This window comes from Phalacrocorax aristotelis, chromosome 11 (assembly GCF_949628215.1).
Source record: "Phalacrocorax aristotelis chromosome 11, bGulAri2.1, whole genome shotgun sequence".
In the NCBI taxonomy this organism is placed as follows: domain Eukaryota; kingdom Metazoa; phylum Chordata; class Aves; order Suliformes; family Phalacrocoracidae; genus Phalacrocorax; species Phalacrocorax aristotelis.
In genome coordinates, this window is record NC_134286.1 from 19,903,705 (window position 1) to 19,921,170 (window position 17,466).

Sequence of the window (17,466 nt, forward strand, 5' to 3'; positions counted from 1 at the left end):
AATAAGAAGCAAAACAGATTGCTGAGGGTTAGGACGAAGGTAAGGAAAATAACGTCTATTTGGAGTTTCTTAACATATTGGGATGTTTTTGTAAGCCTTCTGGCAGCTGTTTGTTCTCATTATGAAGTTTCTCTCACGTAAAATAGTTTATTAAAAAGGATGAGACACTGTTCCTAGCTTTCCACTGATGCTCCTGGCAAAGCACAAGCCAAATTAGGTATTGATCCACAGTGTGTAGCTCAAAAACCCTGCAGAGCTATGCAGGATGCAGAAACATTTTTCAGAATTTGCCTCAGATGTTCCAACAGTCTTTGCTGCATGGCCCATTTATCTCCTCCTGAGGGAGCAGGAATCATTAATATGGAAACCAGATATTAAGCCAACATTTGAGCCACCACCTCCTAGGGAAATAGATTTAGAAATCTACAGAGCTGTGGCAGGGTTTGGTGTTTTGTGGGTTTTTTTTGTTTTGTTTTGCTATATGAAGATCAAGCATGAACACAGAATTCTAACTTCGGCTTGTCTCAGTTCAAGCTTTCAGCAGTGCCTGCACAATATATAAGCAGCATTTACTCAGTCAGGTTCCTCCTTCAAAAGCAAGGTCTGTACAGGCAAGTTATCCCTCCTGCTCGCAATAGGTACCCGCAGTGAAATTTAACCTGCATTTTGCTTTCTAGGATAGACTTAAAGTACCTGGTGAAGGTATTTGTTTGGTTGTAAGCTTCTGTCTTGCTTATCAAAATAAACTGCATGACCTTAATCCCTACAAGTCAAAGTGTAGAAACTGTCATCTTCCATTTCAACCTTTCCTTGCAGCTCTCCTATTTCCATGCTGTGTAATGGATGGCAGGGTTTCATCTGACTTGTTGTTCACATCCCAAGCGTTCAAGCTATTTAGACAATATTGGTTGTGTTACATGTAAGTTTAATAAAGTTTTATAACACCAAAGACTGCTGTTTAGGAAAGTTCTTTATTTCACAGAATTTCATCAGCATCGTTCGTTCAGAAAGGCAAAATCTATCCTACTAGTGTCAGAAGCTATCTTGCCAACATCAGGAGGCCACTTTTCAGACTCAGTCTTGTTAGCTCTGCCTTCTAATAACTTAATACCAGGATTTGCTGTGAGTAAATAGAGATTAAACCAGGCTTCTGTTATAAAATAAGATGGTAAATTGCAAGTGTCAGTGCTACGTGATGGGAGGCAAACAGAACAGAACAAGAAATCTACAGAAGAAGCAAGAGGAAATAAAAATAGAGTCAAGGTACATCCCAGAGAAATATCCAGAGCCATCCATTATACAATAGTGTATTTGCAGAGGTAAGCCTGAAACCAGGCCTGCATTCTGCAAGCAGTCCAGCATACTTCACCGCATACACATATTTAAAGATTCAAAGAAACAGGACAACAATAGATAACAACAGAACAGCTTTACACACTCAGACCTCACTTGCATAGACTAGGAAGAGTAAAATGGATACAATTACCTAAGCAACTGAGCAAACTGCAGTCTGCAAAGGGAGAGGTGTAGTTTAGAATCATCTGAAGGAAGAGAATCAGTACCCACAAAAACCAAACAAAAAAACCACACACAAATCACAAAGGCTAAGGGGAAAAAGCCACAGACTCTAGAATAAGCTTCCAAAATAAAATCGACTTTAAATGGTTAAAGCATTTTTGGTCCTGTTGCTTGAAAGACTAGGTTCTGAAATAGAAGGAACAACGGCATTTATACAGATCATACTGTAAACAAAGAAAACTGCAAGATGTTCAAAAATACTTTAAAATGAGTGCACTGTTTAATTAACAGTAAGTACAAACAGTTGTTTTGGCACTGTACTTGAAGGAAAGCTAGAGATACACATTTTGTTACCATGCTGATGCCCATACATCCTAGCTGAACTATTAAAATACAAAGTCTGCAGTCTTAAATGTAAGTGCAACAGGAAAGAGACTCAAGTTAGAAGTCCCCACTAGCCTTCCACCATTCTTTTAAGAATGGCTCCCAGACCACCTTTTGCTACTTTCAGTGGGGTCAGTTCTTCTTTATTCTCAATGTGAATACTCGCACCATGAGACACCAGCAGCTTTGCCTCCTCCACTCTCTCTTCATCGCAGGCTAAATGACTGTAATAAGAACAAGAAATCCACAGCCACTATTGAACAGTCCAAGCTTATAAAGAGCAGTAATTATGCCTTGTCAAAATGACAGCGTGAATATTGGGGGGGAGATACACCCTAGAACAACAAAACCACGCGCAACCAACTACCTACACAGATTCCAAAGCTTGCTGTCCAGCCACTCTGTTGTCATTAAGCAACTCAAGAACGTTCCTCCTGCTATTGTCCTCGCAACATTAAGGCACTTCTTTAGAGTAGGATTTGGCTCTGCAGTCAGCAAAGCTAAGGAGCACATAATCCACAGTGAGATTGGAAAATGGTAATCTCTATTTGAATTGAAAGCGATAAACTAAATTGAACGATGCTTAAAAATAATCTGAAGTAAAGAGTTACTGCAAATGCAGCAAAAATGTTTTTTTCCCTTTAGCATAGTGTCCTGAGAATAAATGTGTGTATTCCAGGACAATACTGGGTTTTATGTATAGCTAAAACATACTCCTTGATCTTATTCATGGCAAAATCTTGATTGCAGTGTAGGCAAGGCAGAGTTTTGCCACCAACTGCAAAGCAGCTAAAGTTTTACCCTTGGAGATTCAAACTGATCTTCAAGGTAATACCAAACACTGGCCTGACTGTACTTAAATTGCAACCTCTTTTCCTCAGAGAGGTGAGGAAAAACTTCCAAAATTAGTTCTTACTTGGCAGGCCAGAGCAGGCCAGCCTGCAAGACCAGTTTCCTCCAACTTTGATGTCATTAGCTCGCTTTCTACCCTCTAGTGGCAACCAAACATATTCCAAATTATTACAAAAGGTGTTCTACACTTTCTAAGTAGATGTAGTAACACAAATTAAAGTACATATTTACAGACACGCTTCAGCAAAATACTAAGTATGGTTTTCTCAAATCCTTTTTAATTACATAGAGGTGTGAAGCAAGGGAGTATTTTGAGGCAACAAGAAATTAAATAAAGAAACTGAAGTAATGGAGCTTCATTTCACAGGCATTATGCTATATTCAGCAAAATAAAAATAAAAAATTACTTACAGAGGAGTATTCCCTTCAGAGTCCCGTATATCAACGGATGCATTGTGCTGCAGAAGGATCTGTACCATTTTTAGGTTTCCTTTGGCTGCTGCTCTGTGTAATGGGGTGGATTCAAAATGATCTGTTGCATCTGGATCAGCTCCATTCTTTAAGAGCATGACTGCAATCTGAATATGTAGAAAGAGAAAGGAGGTGGGGAGGAGGAGGAACAGTTACTATAACTAAACACTTCTTCCAAGAGCAACACCACCTCCAGTAGCATAGGCAAACATACCTCCTGCTTATTTTTGGAGGCTGCATAATGCAGGGGTGTACAGCCGTTCTGATTGACAGCGTTTACATGAGCACCCTTGGCAATGAGGGCTTTCACAATTTCATCACGGCCGGCCGAAGCGGCAATATGTAAGGGAGTCCAACCAGCCTACAGAGGCAAGAAAAACACACACATTCAAACCAGGAGTTTCAGGCCAAAGACACCCCAGTACTGACTTGACTACTCATTAGTCATACTGCACATATTCTTGTACCTGTAAAGCTAAACATTACTGATTATCACCAGAGAGACAAGTCTCACGTGCCCTCACACACCTGGATTCAGCATCTGACAACAGGTGCCAGTTAAGCGAGAGAAATCACATCTGTTACGGAGTTATGCAAGGTATGTTGCAGGGCACTTCGTCCCTGCAGAATTACCAGTAGTGCTTTTTTAGGAACAAATACGAGTGGCAGAAAAGGGTGTCCAAAAGTTTCTGCAATCTTTTCTATATCCTACTGATATATCTTACTGATATTGAAAAGATACTGATGAACTAATTGGACATTTCCTTCTTTAAGGATGACCTTCAGGATGCTTCATAATGGATGTAATTATTTCAACCCTTCCTCTAGAATAGTCACAGATTATCTCCTTTGCAACTATGAAACCATGGAACGTGCCACCTACTCTATAATGACTTCCTCAATAATGAGAAATCTTCAGGGTACCTGAAACACAACATGTTTAGGAGGATGACACTGAGACAAAGATAATATGAAAACCCCCAAGAACCACCCAATCCCCCGTTTTTGTAACATAAGAAGAGGTCTCCTACATTTTTTGACAATAAGAAAGACTCAAAGTCTCATTACCCCCTCCTCCATGTAAGCCCTGAAACACTTCAAACAGCCTTCCCAGCGCACACACAGCAGTATGTGCTTTTTAAAACCTCCCAGAAACGTCACTGGAGACACCGGGTGAGGGGAGGAGGGAGAAAAGGGAGGAAGAAGCGACCGGCGCCAGCCGCCACCCTCCCCAGCGCCACCGCAGCTGCTCGGGGCACTTCTGCGTGGTGGAACCATGACGGCAAAGGCTCCGGATGGAAACTGCGCCACGGAGATCCCCAGGCAGAGAGCCCACAGCACCCCCTCAGCCCCTCGGCAGCAGCCCCGCGCCCCCGGGCGGCCCCTCACAGCGGCGGGGGAGAGGGGGGTCCCGGGAGCGCTGCGACACTCACGTCGTCCTTGTCGTTCACAGGTACGCCGAGGCCGAGGAGGAGGTCGGCGACGTCCGTGTGTCCCGCCGAGCAGGCCCAGTGCAGCGCGGTCCGGTTGTCCTGAGGGAAGGAGGGAGGGAACGGTGAGCGGGCGGCGGGAACGGCGGGAGCGGGGCCGTGACAGGAGCCGCCCCACGGGGACGCACGCCCCGGTGGGCCGGAGCCGGCTGACCTGGTCGGCCCTGGTGGCCAGGGCCCTGTCGCGCAGCAGCTGGGCCCGCAGCTCCTCCAGGCGCCCGGCGTAGGCCAGGTTGCAGATCCCCACGTCAGACACGGCGCCCTCCATGCTGCCCGCCACCTACTCCTGTCGACAAGGGCGGTGCTTCGGCCCGCCGCCGACCAATCAGAGTGCCGCTGGGGGCGAGACCACCCAATCGCACTCACCGGCCTGCTCCTCTCGCCCCTCGGTGCCGCGGGGGTCGCTGGGATTTGTAGTCCACCGGGCGGGAGGCAGCGCGCTGCTGCCGGCCGCGGCACTACACTTCCCAGGGCGCCCCGCGCCGCGTCCGTGTTGTGCCTCCGTGTCGGGGCGAGGAGGAGGAGGATGGTGACAGCGGGAGGATGGAGTCGGGTGAGGGGCGCCGGTGCGGGGCCGCGGAGGGGGAGCGGGGCCGGCCGCTGGGGCGGCGGGGCGGTGGCGGTGGCGGTGGCGAGGGGCCAGGCGCCCACCCAGGGGTTGAGGGGCGCGGCGGGAGGCGGCGGCAGGCGGCGGCGGGCTGAGGGGCGCCGCGGGCTGAGGGGGCTTGCCTGGCCGGGGCGGGGGGGCACAGGGGGACACAGGGGGCCCCGCGGCCTCTCCCGGGGCGGGAGAGGGGCTGAGCGGAGCTGGGGCTGGGGCGGGGAGGAGGGGCTCGGCCGGGGCCCGAGGGGGGGGTGTCGGCGGTGCCGGCGGCGGGAGGGGGGGGTGGGGCTGCCGCCGGCCCCTGAGGGGAGCGCCCCGCCGTGCTTCGGCCCTGCCGAGAGGTCGGGGTCCGCGGGGGGACCCCGGCGGTTCTTTCCCGTGGTCTGGGACGTGCGGGTGCGGGAGGGAGACATGGCCGCGGAGGGGGGACGCCGTTCCCTCCTGCGGGGCTTCTCCCGAGGGGTGAGGGGCTGTGAAGGCTTTGGGCTCTCAGAGCCTGCGTCCCGTGTAAGCGCAATGGGCGGTGGGCGTCCTGAGGGCGAGCAGAGCACGGTGCCAGAGGCTCCCCTCATCCTGCATAGACTCTGTGTACAGCCTTAGGAAAAAAGTTTATCGTGCCTTTTAACAACCGCCTGCGCTAACGCGCAGGGAAGGTGTATCTTCAGCGCTTGGTAGCGCTGGCCCTGGGTGCTCGAATCAGAGGGCGGTGGAGCTCAGTGTCACCTCTGGTTGATGTAACGTATATTTTTATGTGATTTTTTAAAAATATTTACCTCATGATTATTCATTCTGTATACTGTATGTATATGCACTTACTTGAATGTAAAATATAATTGTGTTTGCTTTCACTTTCAACTTGAGGGCCTTTTCTCCTCTTCCAACAAACCCTGCTTTAATTAATTATCCAAAAAATTGGTTGAATGGTCTTCTTTAAGTAGTATTAATTATCATTTATTATTTCACAGTAAATCGGTCTAGCGTTGGATAATAACATTAATCCATCTTTTATTTTGAAGTGTTTCAAATCTCCAGTTGGGAAAGTAAAATGCAGTCTTGCTAACGCTTTTCACATGCTTCCCATTAAGCACAAGGACATAATCACTCTGAGCGGGAGTATTTGTACATTTAAGATTGAGCACAGGCACATATGCCGCGATCCCTAAATTGTTTCTCCCTTTCCTCATTTCCGTGAATCAAATCTTCCTCTCATTGCGATCATCCTGAACTTCTGCTACTGGCTTCAGTCAGACTGCTTATAATCAAGGTGTCGGCCGTGTTATTCTCTCAGCGCTCGCTGAGGATCAAAATAAAAACCAGCCAAGACATTAGATATTCCAGTGTCAGGACAGCTTGTTAAAGAAAAAGAGCAAACGCAGCTGGCAGCACTGTGCAGAAGACCCAAAGATTGCAAAGACTAGCTACAACTAATTCAGAGCTCAGAGCTGTGCATTACAGAGCAAAGGGACAAAGCGGAGTTTGAATTTTGTGTATGCCTCTTCAGTTTTATCTAGGTATGAAAACCAGATCACTATTTTGTCAGACTACTTAGAAGAATTCCCAGAAACTGATGAGCCAGTGTGGATTCTGGGAAGGCAACACCACCTAAACACAGGTATCTTTAGCATGAAAAGTCATCTGTAAAGTCTGTAGAGCTTTCTTAGCTTCACATTCAGCACCAGCTCCTGATTTCCTTACGTTGTCTATCAAGACAGAGAAGTTTCTTTTTCTCCATCAACAAGAAGCCAATAAGCAGCGATATTAGCAGCGATGTTCATCCTAAAATTAAACCAGAAGTTTACCAATGTACTTCTACTGTAATTAATGCAAAGAGATCGTGCTTGCAGCAAAGGTGTGTCAGGTGTGAGGCTGGTCACTTCTCAACATCAGATGCCTCTATTTATCTATTTGATAAATAACTGTTGGGGAACGTTCATTATTACTAATGTTATTTTCCCTTGAGGGATGCTGTCCGCAGCCTGTTGTTTGCAACTAAAATGATATTTCATAATAATAATAATGATAAAATTAATCTAGGGCATGTACTGTATTTTGATGAAAATAAATATATGACCTAAAAGTCCCAGCAGAGTGATGTATTTATATACCGTGTAAAAATAAGAATTCAGAAATGAGTTTTGCTCCTTGGGGAGAAGGCAGAGGCATCCTTCTGTGTTACATGTCAAAGGTGGTGGCCACCAACGCAGGCATGGTGTCCAGGGCAGCTGCGGGTACCACATACAGCCTTGATCGGCTGAGTGATCCCTTGAAAAGGCCAGTCAGTCTGAGCCATGGCTCCAAGAAAGATTCTTAAGAATTCTTCAGAGCCCTTGGGGGAACTCTGTAAGCACATCTATTTAAAAGAAAAAAAAAAAGGAGAGATTTAATTAAATTTAATATTATTGACCTTTTCTTAAAATGACTTTATGTTGGGTTTGGAGGTAATGCGTAATTCCATGTTGGTTTGAATGTTGAAATTCTTCACCTTTCTGAACTTGCTTTACCACTTCTTTCCTGAGGACATAGTTCTCCATAGTTGTTTCATTCAAGCTGGGCATAATCATTCCTGTAAAACTTCACTGGCTAATAATTATTTCATCCTTAATAAGTTAACTTTAATTAGCAGTCTACAAACGCTCTCTGTATTTAAACAGCTAAAAAATGCTTTAAGTATGAAAGTTTTAAGTATTTTACTCCTGTAAAAGCTAAAAGGAGTTTTCCATGCACTCTATATGTTGACTGTCCAGGGAAAGTTAGAATGTTTCAGTTTTAGAAGTTCATTTTAATAATTTCTTTCCTCTTAAAAATATTCCAGACAAATCTAAGTTATTGTTGGATGTAAGTGCTCGTCTCTGGTTTACGTATAGAAGGAAGTTTTCGCCTATTGGTGAGTATGCAGCAGACCAGCTGCCTTGTTATAAATTAGGTAGCAGGATTAGTGATGTTATCATGCACTGAAGAATGATTTTTATAGTATTAGAACATTATAAGCATCGTTTTAACTGTTTATGCAAACAAAATATTAAAGCTATAAAAAACTGTGTTTACTCATACCTGCATATGATCAGGTCTTCCTGTTTGTAGAGCAAGCAGTAAAGTTAGACCAGCAATATGGAAAGAAAAGGTCTTGCTCAGTGCCTTTTATCCATAGGACAGTTGTTAGAGATTTTAACTCTGAAATTTTCTCTCTGGCTCTGCACTCAATTTAAAGCTCATATTGATTGCCATGCACTTTTTTAATAGGAGGCACCGGTCCTTCGTCTGATGCTGGCTGGGGGTGCATGCTGCGGTGTGGGCAGATGATGCTGGCACAAGCATTGATCTGCAGACACTTAGGAAGAGGTGAGTACTGTTGCTGAGTGAACTTTTGTGTTGATTAGAGGCAGTTTAATTTTTGTTGTAGTTTTCCATAAAAGCACAAACCCTAAATTTATTAATGAAACTTTATTTCATGCCCTGATAGAAGTTACTGGTGAATTATTCTTGTCTGACAGGGTGAAATCATGCCAGCCTTAAGCAGAGAAATAGAAACAGAGGGAGGACGAATAGGGAATCCCCTTGTCATTGTTTTATAAAACTTTTTGAGGAATACCCAAGTTGAGGCCAAGGGAAAACCTGTCGCCGTGGGTCTGAGTTCTTACCCTTCTCTTCATTGCTTATGGAGCCACCAAATGTTCGCACACAGTGAGTGTGTGAATAGTGACACAGTGAAAGACATCGTACAGAGTACTCACCCGCCACCAGCCTCAGGGCCAGACCCCACAGCAGAACCCGTTAGTGCAAGCTCTTAAGCCAGCATCAACGCCTCAGATCGCGGGATCACAGGGAAGTATCATAGGTCTGGTCTGTGTGTAGCTGCTATATCTATCAAATCATTACGGTTAGGTCTGTATTCCTCATACTGTTGTGCTGTAGTTTCTATGGCAGCGTGCTTTGTGGATTTACCTGTTTTAATAACTGAATCCGTGGGATTTATCCACCTGAAGAACTGAGTCCACAGAACGGCAGCGCAAAGATTTAACTGGAGGAGTAGGCAAACAAACAAATTAACTGAGAAAAACTAGAATACAAACTCTATATAGCTCCTCCATGGTATCAGCCCTGTGTGTGCACTTCTCTGTCAGTAAATGGGAGGTAATGGCCTTATGTAAGAAGCAAGAGCATACATGGCAACGCTACGCTTTGGGTTTTGCTGTGGGAGAGGGCCAGTGCTGTGTTTGGACTTTGCTTTATGGATCTTATATCATTATGTGATGTATGCTTAAGGATCTAACAAAACCTAAACAAAGTGTATAGTTCTAAACAATCTTGGAAGCTCACACACAGCAGTAGCTATCAGTTCCCAGCGGTGATCGCTCCGAATATCTTTGCATTTGACATTTTTATTTTATTTTCCCCGTTTTCACAACCTAGCCTGTAATGATAAAGGACAGCTGGATAATTAATGACAAGCTGTGACTTCTAGGAAGTCTAAACAAAACTTAAATGTTGATCAGGACGATGGAAACATGATCTTTTTTAATCAGTATAACTTTTTTCTTGTAAGATTGGCAATGGGAAAAACACAAAAAACAACCAGAAGAATATCACAGAATCTTACGGTGCTTTCTAGATAGAAAAGATTGCTGTTATTCCATCCACCAAATGGGTAAGAGCACACACCAACTTTTTATTTTTCTCCACTGAAATTCCTACTGTGTTGAAACTTTCTAATTTGAAATATGATGATTCAAAACTTTAAAAAGGTGATTATGAAGACAATGAGTATGTTTATGTATAAATAAAAATGCATGCAAATGGGTAAAAAATATAATAATTCGGAAATGTTATTCACCGAGACCTAAATAAATCTGTGTGCTAGAACCTAGCTCTTGGTAGAGTATGTGAGCCTTGGGTACCAGAGTTGATAGTATTAAACATCAGTCACGAAGCTTATTGCTGTGATTAGTAATAAAGGACACTAATATTTGTAATTCTCATTACAGTTTAGAAACTTTTTGTAAAGACACTCACTGGCAGTCATTAAGATCTGAAAAGAGCATAGATTGAGAAAATAATTGTTGTTGCTAAATACAGTTTGCAGTTGCTCTACAATGTGTGTCAAAATATTAGTAGGTAATGCTGTTCAACGTATATTGTAACCAGACTCTCTGTGGTCTTTTTTCCCCTCTGCGTGTGTGTGTGTTTTCCCTCATAAAAACAGCACAGATGGGTGTTGGAGAAGGGAAATCAATTGGAGAATGGTTTGGACCAAATACAGTTGCTCAAGTACTGAAGTAAGTCAAATCGCAGTAGCTCATTCAGAACGTGCTCCCCCGGGGCAGCTAAGCAACGAGACTGAGATAAGGCCCAAGACACAGTTTTAAAGGCTGATCTCCCTCTCTCGGAATCAGGAATGTATATGCTGTGTGTTTGCAAGGACCATGGTGCTGTAGCCTGGTGGGCAGGTACTGAGCTGGGATTGGGCGAGCTCTAAACTTTAATGTACCGAGAGCCTGGGGAAGATCTGCAAAAGATCCTCTCCTGCTATGCTGTCTACATGCCCTAACCAGTAAGCACCAGGGCTGCGTATTCCTTTCCACAAAGCGGCACGGCTTTGACAGGTCAGGAGTGCCAGCAGGCAGATTAGAGCGGTGGTATGAAAGAGCAGAGCGAAGCCGTCCAGCCCAGGGAGGGAGCTGAGCTGCAGTTCTGCCTGAAGGCTGTCGTGTAAACCTTGGGCAGCTCCTCCTAGTCTAGAAGCCACACTTGAAAGAGTTGACTTTGCTCTGTTTCTGAGGGATCGATGTAGGTGCCAGATCTCAAGTGGAGGTTAGACTGCAGGTCCCGAGTGCTCAGCAGCAATTCTTTGCGGCCCTGGACTGACATTCTGGAGAGAGAGAGGAGCTGAAGCATGCCCTGGTCTCCAGCTCTTTTCACTCACAAATTCTTCATGGCTTAGTACTCACATACAGGTTTTCCTGGCTTATTTTAGACAGATGACTCTGCCTGTGCAGCTTAAGAGTGTAGCTCCCTTCCCCAGAGTTTTGGATTTGACACAAGTGGACAGAAAGCTGCGTGCAATAATGCCTTCCTCCTAACTGCTGGGTACCAAAAAACTTCAGCTGATACAGCTTTTAACGCCCCGAGTCTGCTGTTCTCTTGTGCACAGAAGTGGTTCCACTGGACTTAGTGGCACTTCTTAAGACAACAACTAATGTGCAAACTGGCACAGGAATGTTCTCCTTCTCTAGACAGTGCCAGGCACAATGGGCAGGGTCCCACTGCGAACGCTGTTACGTGCAAGAGAAAGTAATAAACCTAATTATGTGGTTGAGCTGTTGCTATCACTGCATTTGGCAAAAGGACAAAACAGTTTTCATGTGGTACAGAGTGTGTGCTTTTCCTGGTACCACTCAGTATTTATTTTTCTAAAAATACTAAACTTAAATATTAAAAGTTATCTTTTTATTACATGGTATCTTAAAAAAAAACCCCAATGAATATGCTTTTTCAAACAACTGATTTAATTTTTTTACTCAAAACCATCTAATTGTCCTGAATGAAAAGCCACCCTCATGGTCCTAATTAGTTTATATTAATTATTACCTTAATGTTTTCTAGGAAGCTTGCTTTATTTGATGAATGGAATTCACTAGCAGTTTATGTATCTATGGACAATACAGTGGTCATTGAAGACATCAGTAAGTGAAATATTAGTTCTCTGGTTGTGGTTTTTGATCCGACTCCACTTCTCTGAAGGTATCTAAATATGAACAAAATACTTTTTCCAAAGAAAACGACAACAAAATAATACCCCCTTACTTGTTCCCAGGGTAAGAAAAGGAATAAAGGAAATGGAGACTCGGGTTTTCCGTGTCAAAACTAAAGCTAGGGCAGAACGGTGTAGGCCTTTTTGGTGGGCAACGTACATACCATGCAGTCTGTGCTACCTGAACTCCTGCTACAGAAATGGAATGAAGTTGCAGTATGTAGAAATACAGAGAAGTGTTTTTAATACAGAGTTTGCCAGAGAGATGTGCTTTTGTCAGCCAAAAGAGAAACCAGGGGCAGGTCTTGGAGAAACTCATGGCCGGGCTTAATTTTCAGTTGTAAGAAAGGTGGGTTTACAAGGGGTATTTAGCCACAGCCTATTTCTACTTTAGTCCCTACTTCAGCATATTTTATGTTCACATCACTGGAAGCAGAGAGTTCCCTGAAGAGTTTCTAATGCTATAATCTCTGCTGTTCCATTTTCCTGGCATTTGATGGGCAAAGCTTGACAGTATTAATACTGCTAGCAGTAAGTGTGACTTCCATCTTAAATTTTCATCCCCCAGTCATTTATCTCATGTCTCACTAATGTGCCAGCACACGCTCCGTCTGCTAGAAGTACTTCTTCTAAATAGTTACGATTTCCATGCCTCGCTCCTTTTGTCTTAACACAGGAGCTCTAGAAAAATGTCTGGCAAAGAAGCTTAGTTCACGACTGAGAGGAAGATCTGCTCTGTGTTCCTTCGCGCATCCTTGATGTCTGTTTTTATTCCCACAGAGAAAATGTGCTGGTCCCCTCCGCAGAGCAGCAGCGCGGCCCACAGCAGCGCACACTTGCACAGAAGTGCTCTTGGCCGAAATAAGAACGCGGCAGGATTCTGCACAGGCTGGAAGCCCCTCTTGCTTATTATACCTCTACGGCTAGGGATAAATCACATAAATCCAGTATATATTGATGCATTTAAAGTAAGGTTTTTTTCAGTGACTTGTTTGTGATTGTGAAATAAGTTCAGGTATCTGTTGCATCAATGAACAAATCAACTGCAATTGAATTTTTCTCCCTTTGAACTCCTAGGAATGCTTTAAGATGCCTCAGTCTTTGGGAGCATTAGGAGGGAAACCAAATAATGCCTATTATTTCATAGGATTTTTAGGTAAGGAAAAAAGAAACTTATTCCAAATTTGCGTATGATCTAAAGAGAAAGGGTTGGTCGTTTGTTTTGGGGTTTTTTTGGCAGGTGAAACAGTCAGCAGTTTAAGCATGAAAACAGAGTAGAAGAAATGAAGAAACCTCAAATGGTTCAGGAACAGTGTGATATCATTCTTACAGGAATGGAAAAGTAGCAGCAAAGCTTGATGTAAAAATAAATAATGATATAAGCAAGAACAACACACTAAAAATAGTCGATAGCGTCTGACAAGTGGCCAGTGTCACTACTGCTAAAATACTGTTTTTTTTTCCTGATGAGTAGTACTCCCTAATGAAGGGTATCTTGTTTTATCCTTTTGCTTCACAGTTTTCTAAATTATTTTCTCATATTTCAAACTTTTTCTGCCAGCAGTACCTTGTTTACCTTCTTCCATGCCTTCCTGTGTTAATGAAAGCAATGGTTAATACTTGATTTAGTCTTTCAGATTTCACCCCAGTTTGATCCATGATTTTATGGATGTTTTGTTCTTCCTTTTGTAAAACCTGAACTGTTTTAGTCAGACTTCTTTGTTCCAATTTCTGAATGAATGCCTAATGGGATTCTGGGCTGCGTTTGTGGTCATCCTCTACTTCTTGATCTGCGGAACGTTAAGGATTACAACAGTTGACATTTTTAAAAAATGTACTGGACCTCACATAGAAAAGGGAAGTATGTGACGAAGGTAGAACAAACCAACCAAAAAGATCTACAGTAATAGGTCACGATAGAAAATTATACTAAATACCCTGTGGGAAACTATTGTGTCTAACTTTGTGATTCTCTTCAAGACTCCCTAGCTAGAAAGTTTAGATATTGATGACAACGATAATCTAGTTTCTGTTTTACAAGTCTGGATGGACTACATGCTTATTAAAGTCTCTCGCTCATTATCAGCATGTGGCTTTTACCCGTACAGGCAATGAGCTGATCTACTTGGACCCTCACACCACTCAGAGTTTTGTAGATTGGGAAGAAAATGGCACGGTTGATGACCAGAGCTTCCACTGCCAGCAAGCCCCACACAGGATGAAGATCATGAATTTGGACCCTTCGGTAGCTTTAGTAGGTGTTGGGAGCCAATGGAAGTGTGCGCTGTATTTCAAAGTGATACTGCTCTGTGTTGGCACAGGCAGCAACGCATTTTCTTGAGCAGAATCAAGATCCCAGGGCCGTCTTCTATGATCTACAATTCAACACATGGTAGTTTATATATTAACTGCATAGGATACATTAATCTCAGGTCAGACAGGGACCTGGCTGTTGGTATGGCTGAGGTAATAGCGAGAGCTAATTCCTTTTCTTTACTGAGCAGCGTTCACCTTTGGCAAGAAGTATTTTGAAGGTCAAAGCAAGGATTCTTGTCAGGGTTCCTTATTTTATTCCATCACTACCAGATATGCATGGTTGCTCTGGACAAGTTACGTAAGCTTAACTTACTTTATATCATAATTTACAAATTTTTAAATGCATTTCGTTGTAGAAGTCATCCAGCATATGTCACAAGAATACTGTGGTAGTTGAAGAAATTAAGTCTGACCCCATGCCAGGATCTCCTGGTTGGGTTACGGGTGGTTGGCACTTGAGACATATGGTTCTAAAGTTTTAAACACTGCACACAGATACCACAGCATCCTTCACTCGTTGACATACTGTTGTTATTTAATACTAGTACTGTATGGTTTTTTCCCTTAGGGCTTCTTTTGCAAAGAAGAATGTGATTTTGATAACTGGTGTAGTCTTGTACAAAAGGTAATAATACTATCTGTATTTGCTCTGTATGAAATAATGTCTATCTTTTTTTTTAATGGAAATTCCCATTACGTCTTTCTCTGCATGCAAATTAAATGAGCCATAGAGAAGAATGCATTAATGCATCAGAGTAAGCCAATACTCCTGAATTGCTAATCGGAGCTTGTTCAGCATTTTGACAGCCATGAACCCTGCTGCTTGGAAATGGGTGTAAATATATATACCCTTAGAAAGCTTTTCTTTCTTTAGCACTACTATGTCACTGGCTGAAACCTAGTAATTTACTGAGAAATTAATGTTAAAAGTAAGTTTTAAGTGCCATGTTGTAGCTATTTATTTATTTATTTGCTTCCTGATCCTTTTTTCTTGTCGGACATAATACGTTATTACATGTTCTAATTATGACTGTTAGTCCCTGCTACCACAAAAGATCTGATTCTGTGAGCACTGAACCCTTCCAGCTCCTGCTGAACTGTGGGACGCACAAAAGATCCCTGCTGCCACAGGAGAAGGACTTCAGGACATTTCTGTGTACTAAGCAGCAGAAGTATGAATGTGAAGTAATATCAGCCTCTAAAGGCATTTATTAAAAAAGAAAAAAAGCTAAGGAAAGCAGTTTGCAAATAACTGAAATACAGGATGTGATGTAGCTTACCTGATTGAAGGGGCGTGGAATTGGACTTCAGTAATAACTTGTTTCTCCTGATCAAAACCTGCCCTTCAAAATTGGTTGGTTTTGTGGAGCTGATAAATCTCTTTTGTTCCCATTGATCAACAGAAAACTTGAACACAGAGAGGTCCGTGCAAGTCATTTTCTTATAAAAGGCAGAAATATTGATTTCTGAGTAAAACAGTAATTTCTTTAATAAGGCAGAAAATACTGTAGGTTCTGGTGTCTGTTTGCTACATGTAAACAAAACGATAGGTGTGTGCATATGAAAGCTAATTCGAACACACTGATAACTCGTAGAAAGGTTCAGGAGATCTGTCTTCCAGGTGTGTTTTCAACTAGGAAAATATTACAGAGATCTGTGAAGCAGTGGTCGGTAACGGCAGGTCTTTGAAATAACAGGTTTCGCTCTATGTCTGCATAAAGCCCTTGTTTTTTGATAGACATACATAATTAAAAATGTTTTTAATTAAGCTGACATTTTTCATGTTTGAAGGTTCTCTCGAGGTATCTTTTCAAATGCAAGTATTCTGTCCTCAGGAGATTCTAAAGCAACAGAGTCTACGGATGTTTGAGCTGGTCCAGAAGCATCCACCACACTGGCCTCCTTTCATACCTCCAGCGAAGCCAGAGGTGACAACCACAGGAGCAGGTGCGGTGCTGACTGAAATCTTACAGAATACTTTGAAGGACACATTCCAGCAAAGTGTGGGGTTTTTTTTATGTCTTTAAGTAAACAAAGTCAGGCATGTCTTTGGATTCTAAATGGTTTCAATTTTTTTCCTCCCAGAACTCATTGAATCTACTGACAAGCTATTTGAATTGGAAGAAGAATTTGAAATCCTGAGTGTATGAAGGAACCTGTGGTCGCCCTTCTGAGTATCGAACATATTGCTACTATTATTGCATTGACTTAAATCAAACAGCCATGTTAGCCCCAAAGTGCCTGAAATTACAGAAAACAGAGCACAAAAACCTAGTAGCATCCAGAACTCTAACAGTGACAGTTCCTGCTGTCAAAGAGCTTCCCCAGATGGAAAGGCAGGAAAAGACCTATAATAAGAGCCTTAAAGGGAACCTCTTTTTAGTGCGTGTCTTTCCTGAAGACAAATGGACCTTTGAGATTAAGGCAAAAATACGTGTGTCACCGGGCTGTGTTTGGAGAAAGGGACAACACCAAATGGGTATTTCTTGCTCTTGTATAATGCAATAGTTCAGTTCTTAAAGCAAAACAGTTTTGAGTTAAGGAGGATGTTTACTTCTGTTCCCGCCTGTGGGCTGCATCGTAGGAAAAAAAAAAAAAAGCAACACATTGTCCTGTTTAAAAGATCGACTGGATCAGAAGAAAAGTGTTTCCTTGTTAAATATTTTAACATGTATTTGAGCAACCACACTTTATTACAAAAATGTTTCTGTAAAAGGAACTATGTCTAATGTATACGTTCTGCAATAGCCTTCCTGTTCCTGGGAAACCTCAAGGGGAGCAGGAGACTCAAATAGTTGCTATAGATCACAACCACTGTCACAGTTATGATGTATTTCACCTTGACCTTAAAATTCAAATCGTTAAAACTTAGGCTGACTTTTCTTTCGGAGCTAAAATGAGTCAAAGGTGGTTTAACTGTACCTTATTTATTTTAAGAAAGACTTACACAAGTTTCTCTGTTACAGCACTTTATCTGTGCATCTAATAAATTTCTTAAGCTTTTCATAGGTTGTATGCTGCTATATTTTGTTAATTTCTTTGTGTGAACTAAATACAAACCAGGTTATCTTAAACCTTAATAT

General features: G+C 42.8%; 2 protein-coding genes across 3 annotated transcripts; one reads left to right on the forward strand and one right to left on the reverse strand.

Annotated features, from left to right (window-relative positions):
* Positions 1-950: 950 nt before the first annotated feature.
* PSMD10 (proteasome 26S subunit, non-ATPase 10) lies at positions 951-5,118 on the reverse strand. 2 transcript variants are annotated; one of them, XR_012662765.1, is made up of 6 exons: positions 4,870-5,118; positions 4,659-4,757; positions 3,440-3,586; positions 3,166-3,332; positions 2,274-2,402; positions 951-2,126 (listed from the first exon to the last, which is right to left on the reverse strand). XR_012662765.1 is itself a non-coding variant. In XM_075107218.1 (5 exons), the coding sequence occupies exons 1-5, from the start codon at positions 4,981-4,983 to the stop codon at positions 1,973-1,975; spliced, it is 681 nt and encodes a 226-aa protein (XP_074963319.1). In that variant the 5' UTR covers positions 4,984-5,098; the 3' UTR covers positions 951-1,972. The 2 variants fall into 2 exon arrangements, 1 of the variants encoding a protein (XP_074963319.1); XM_075107218.1 differs by lacking the exon at positions 2,274-2,402 and having other exon boundaries at positions 4,870-5,098.
* Positions 5,119-5,134: 16 nt separating this feature from the next.
* Positions 5,135-17,389, forward strand: ATG4A (autophagy related 4A cysteine peptidase). The gene is made up of 13 exons (XM_075107213.1): positions 5,135-5,268; positions 6,821-6,931; positions 8,132-8,203; positions 8,560-8,658; positions 9,863-9,964; positions 10,520-10,592; positions 11,920-11,999; positions 12,848-13,035; positions 13,145-13,223; positions 14,176-14,321; positions 14,952-15,008; positions 16,219-16,330; positions 16,469-17,389. Exons 1-13 carry the CDS (start codon positions 5,259-5,261, stop codon positions 16,531-16,533), a joined length of 1,194 nt encoding a protein of 397 aa, XP_074963314.1. The 5' UTR covers positions 5,135-5,258; the 3' UTR covers positions 16,534-17,389.
* Positions 17,390-17,466: the final 77 nt, after the last annotated feature.

What these genes read in the sequence shown, in the direction of transcription:
- ATG4A (XM_075107213.1), top strand. An exon ending in AAGGAAGTTTTCGCCTATTG is followed by an intron (nt 8,204 to 8,559) that starts GTGAGTATGCAG and finishes CTTTTTTAATAG; the next exon opens with GAGGCACCGGTCCTTCGTCT. An exon ending in GGTGTAGTCTTGTACAAAAG is followed by an intron (nt 15,009 to 16,218) that starts GTAATAATACTA and finishes TTCTGTCCTCAG; the next exon opens with GAGATTCTAAAGCAACAGAG.
- PSMD10 (XM_075107218.1), bottom strand. Translation starts at nt 4,983, where the DNA reads ATGGAGGGCGCCGTGTCTGACGTGGGGATCTGCAACCTGGCCTACGCC. An exon ending in TGGCCACCAGGGCCGACCAG is followed by an intron (nt 4,758 to 4,869) that starts GTCAGCCGGCTC and finishes TCCTTCCCTCAG; the next exon opens with GACAACCGGACCGCGCTGCA. An exon ending in TCTGAAGGGAATACTCCTCT is followed by an intron (nt 2,127 to 3,165) that starts GTAAGTAATTTT and finishes TTCTTATTACAG; the next exon opens with TCATTTAGCCTGCGATGAAG.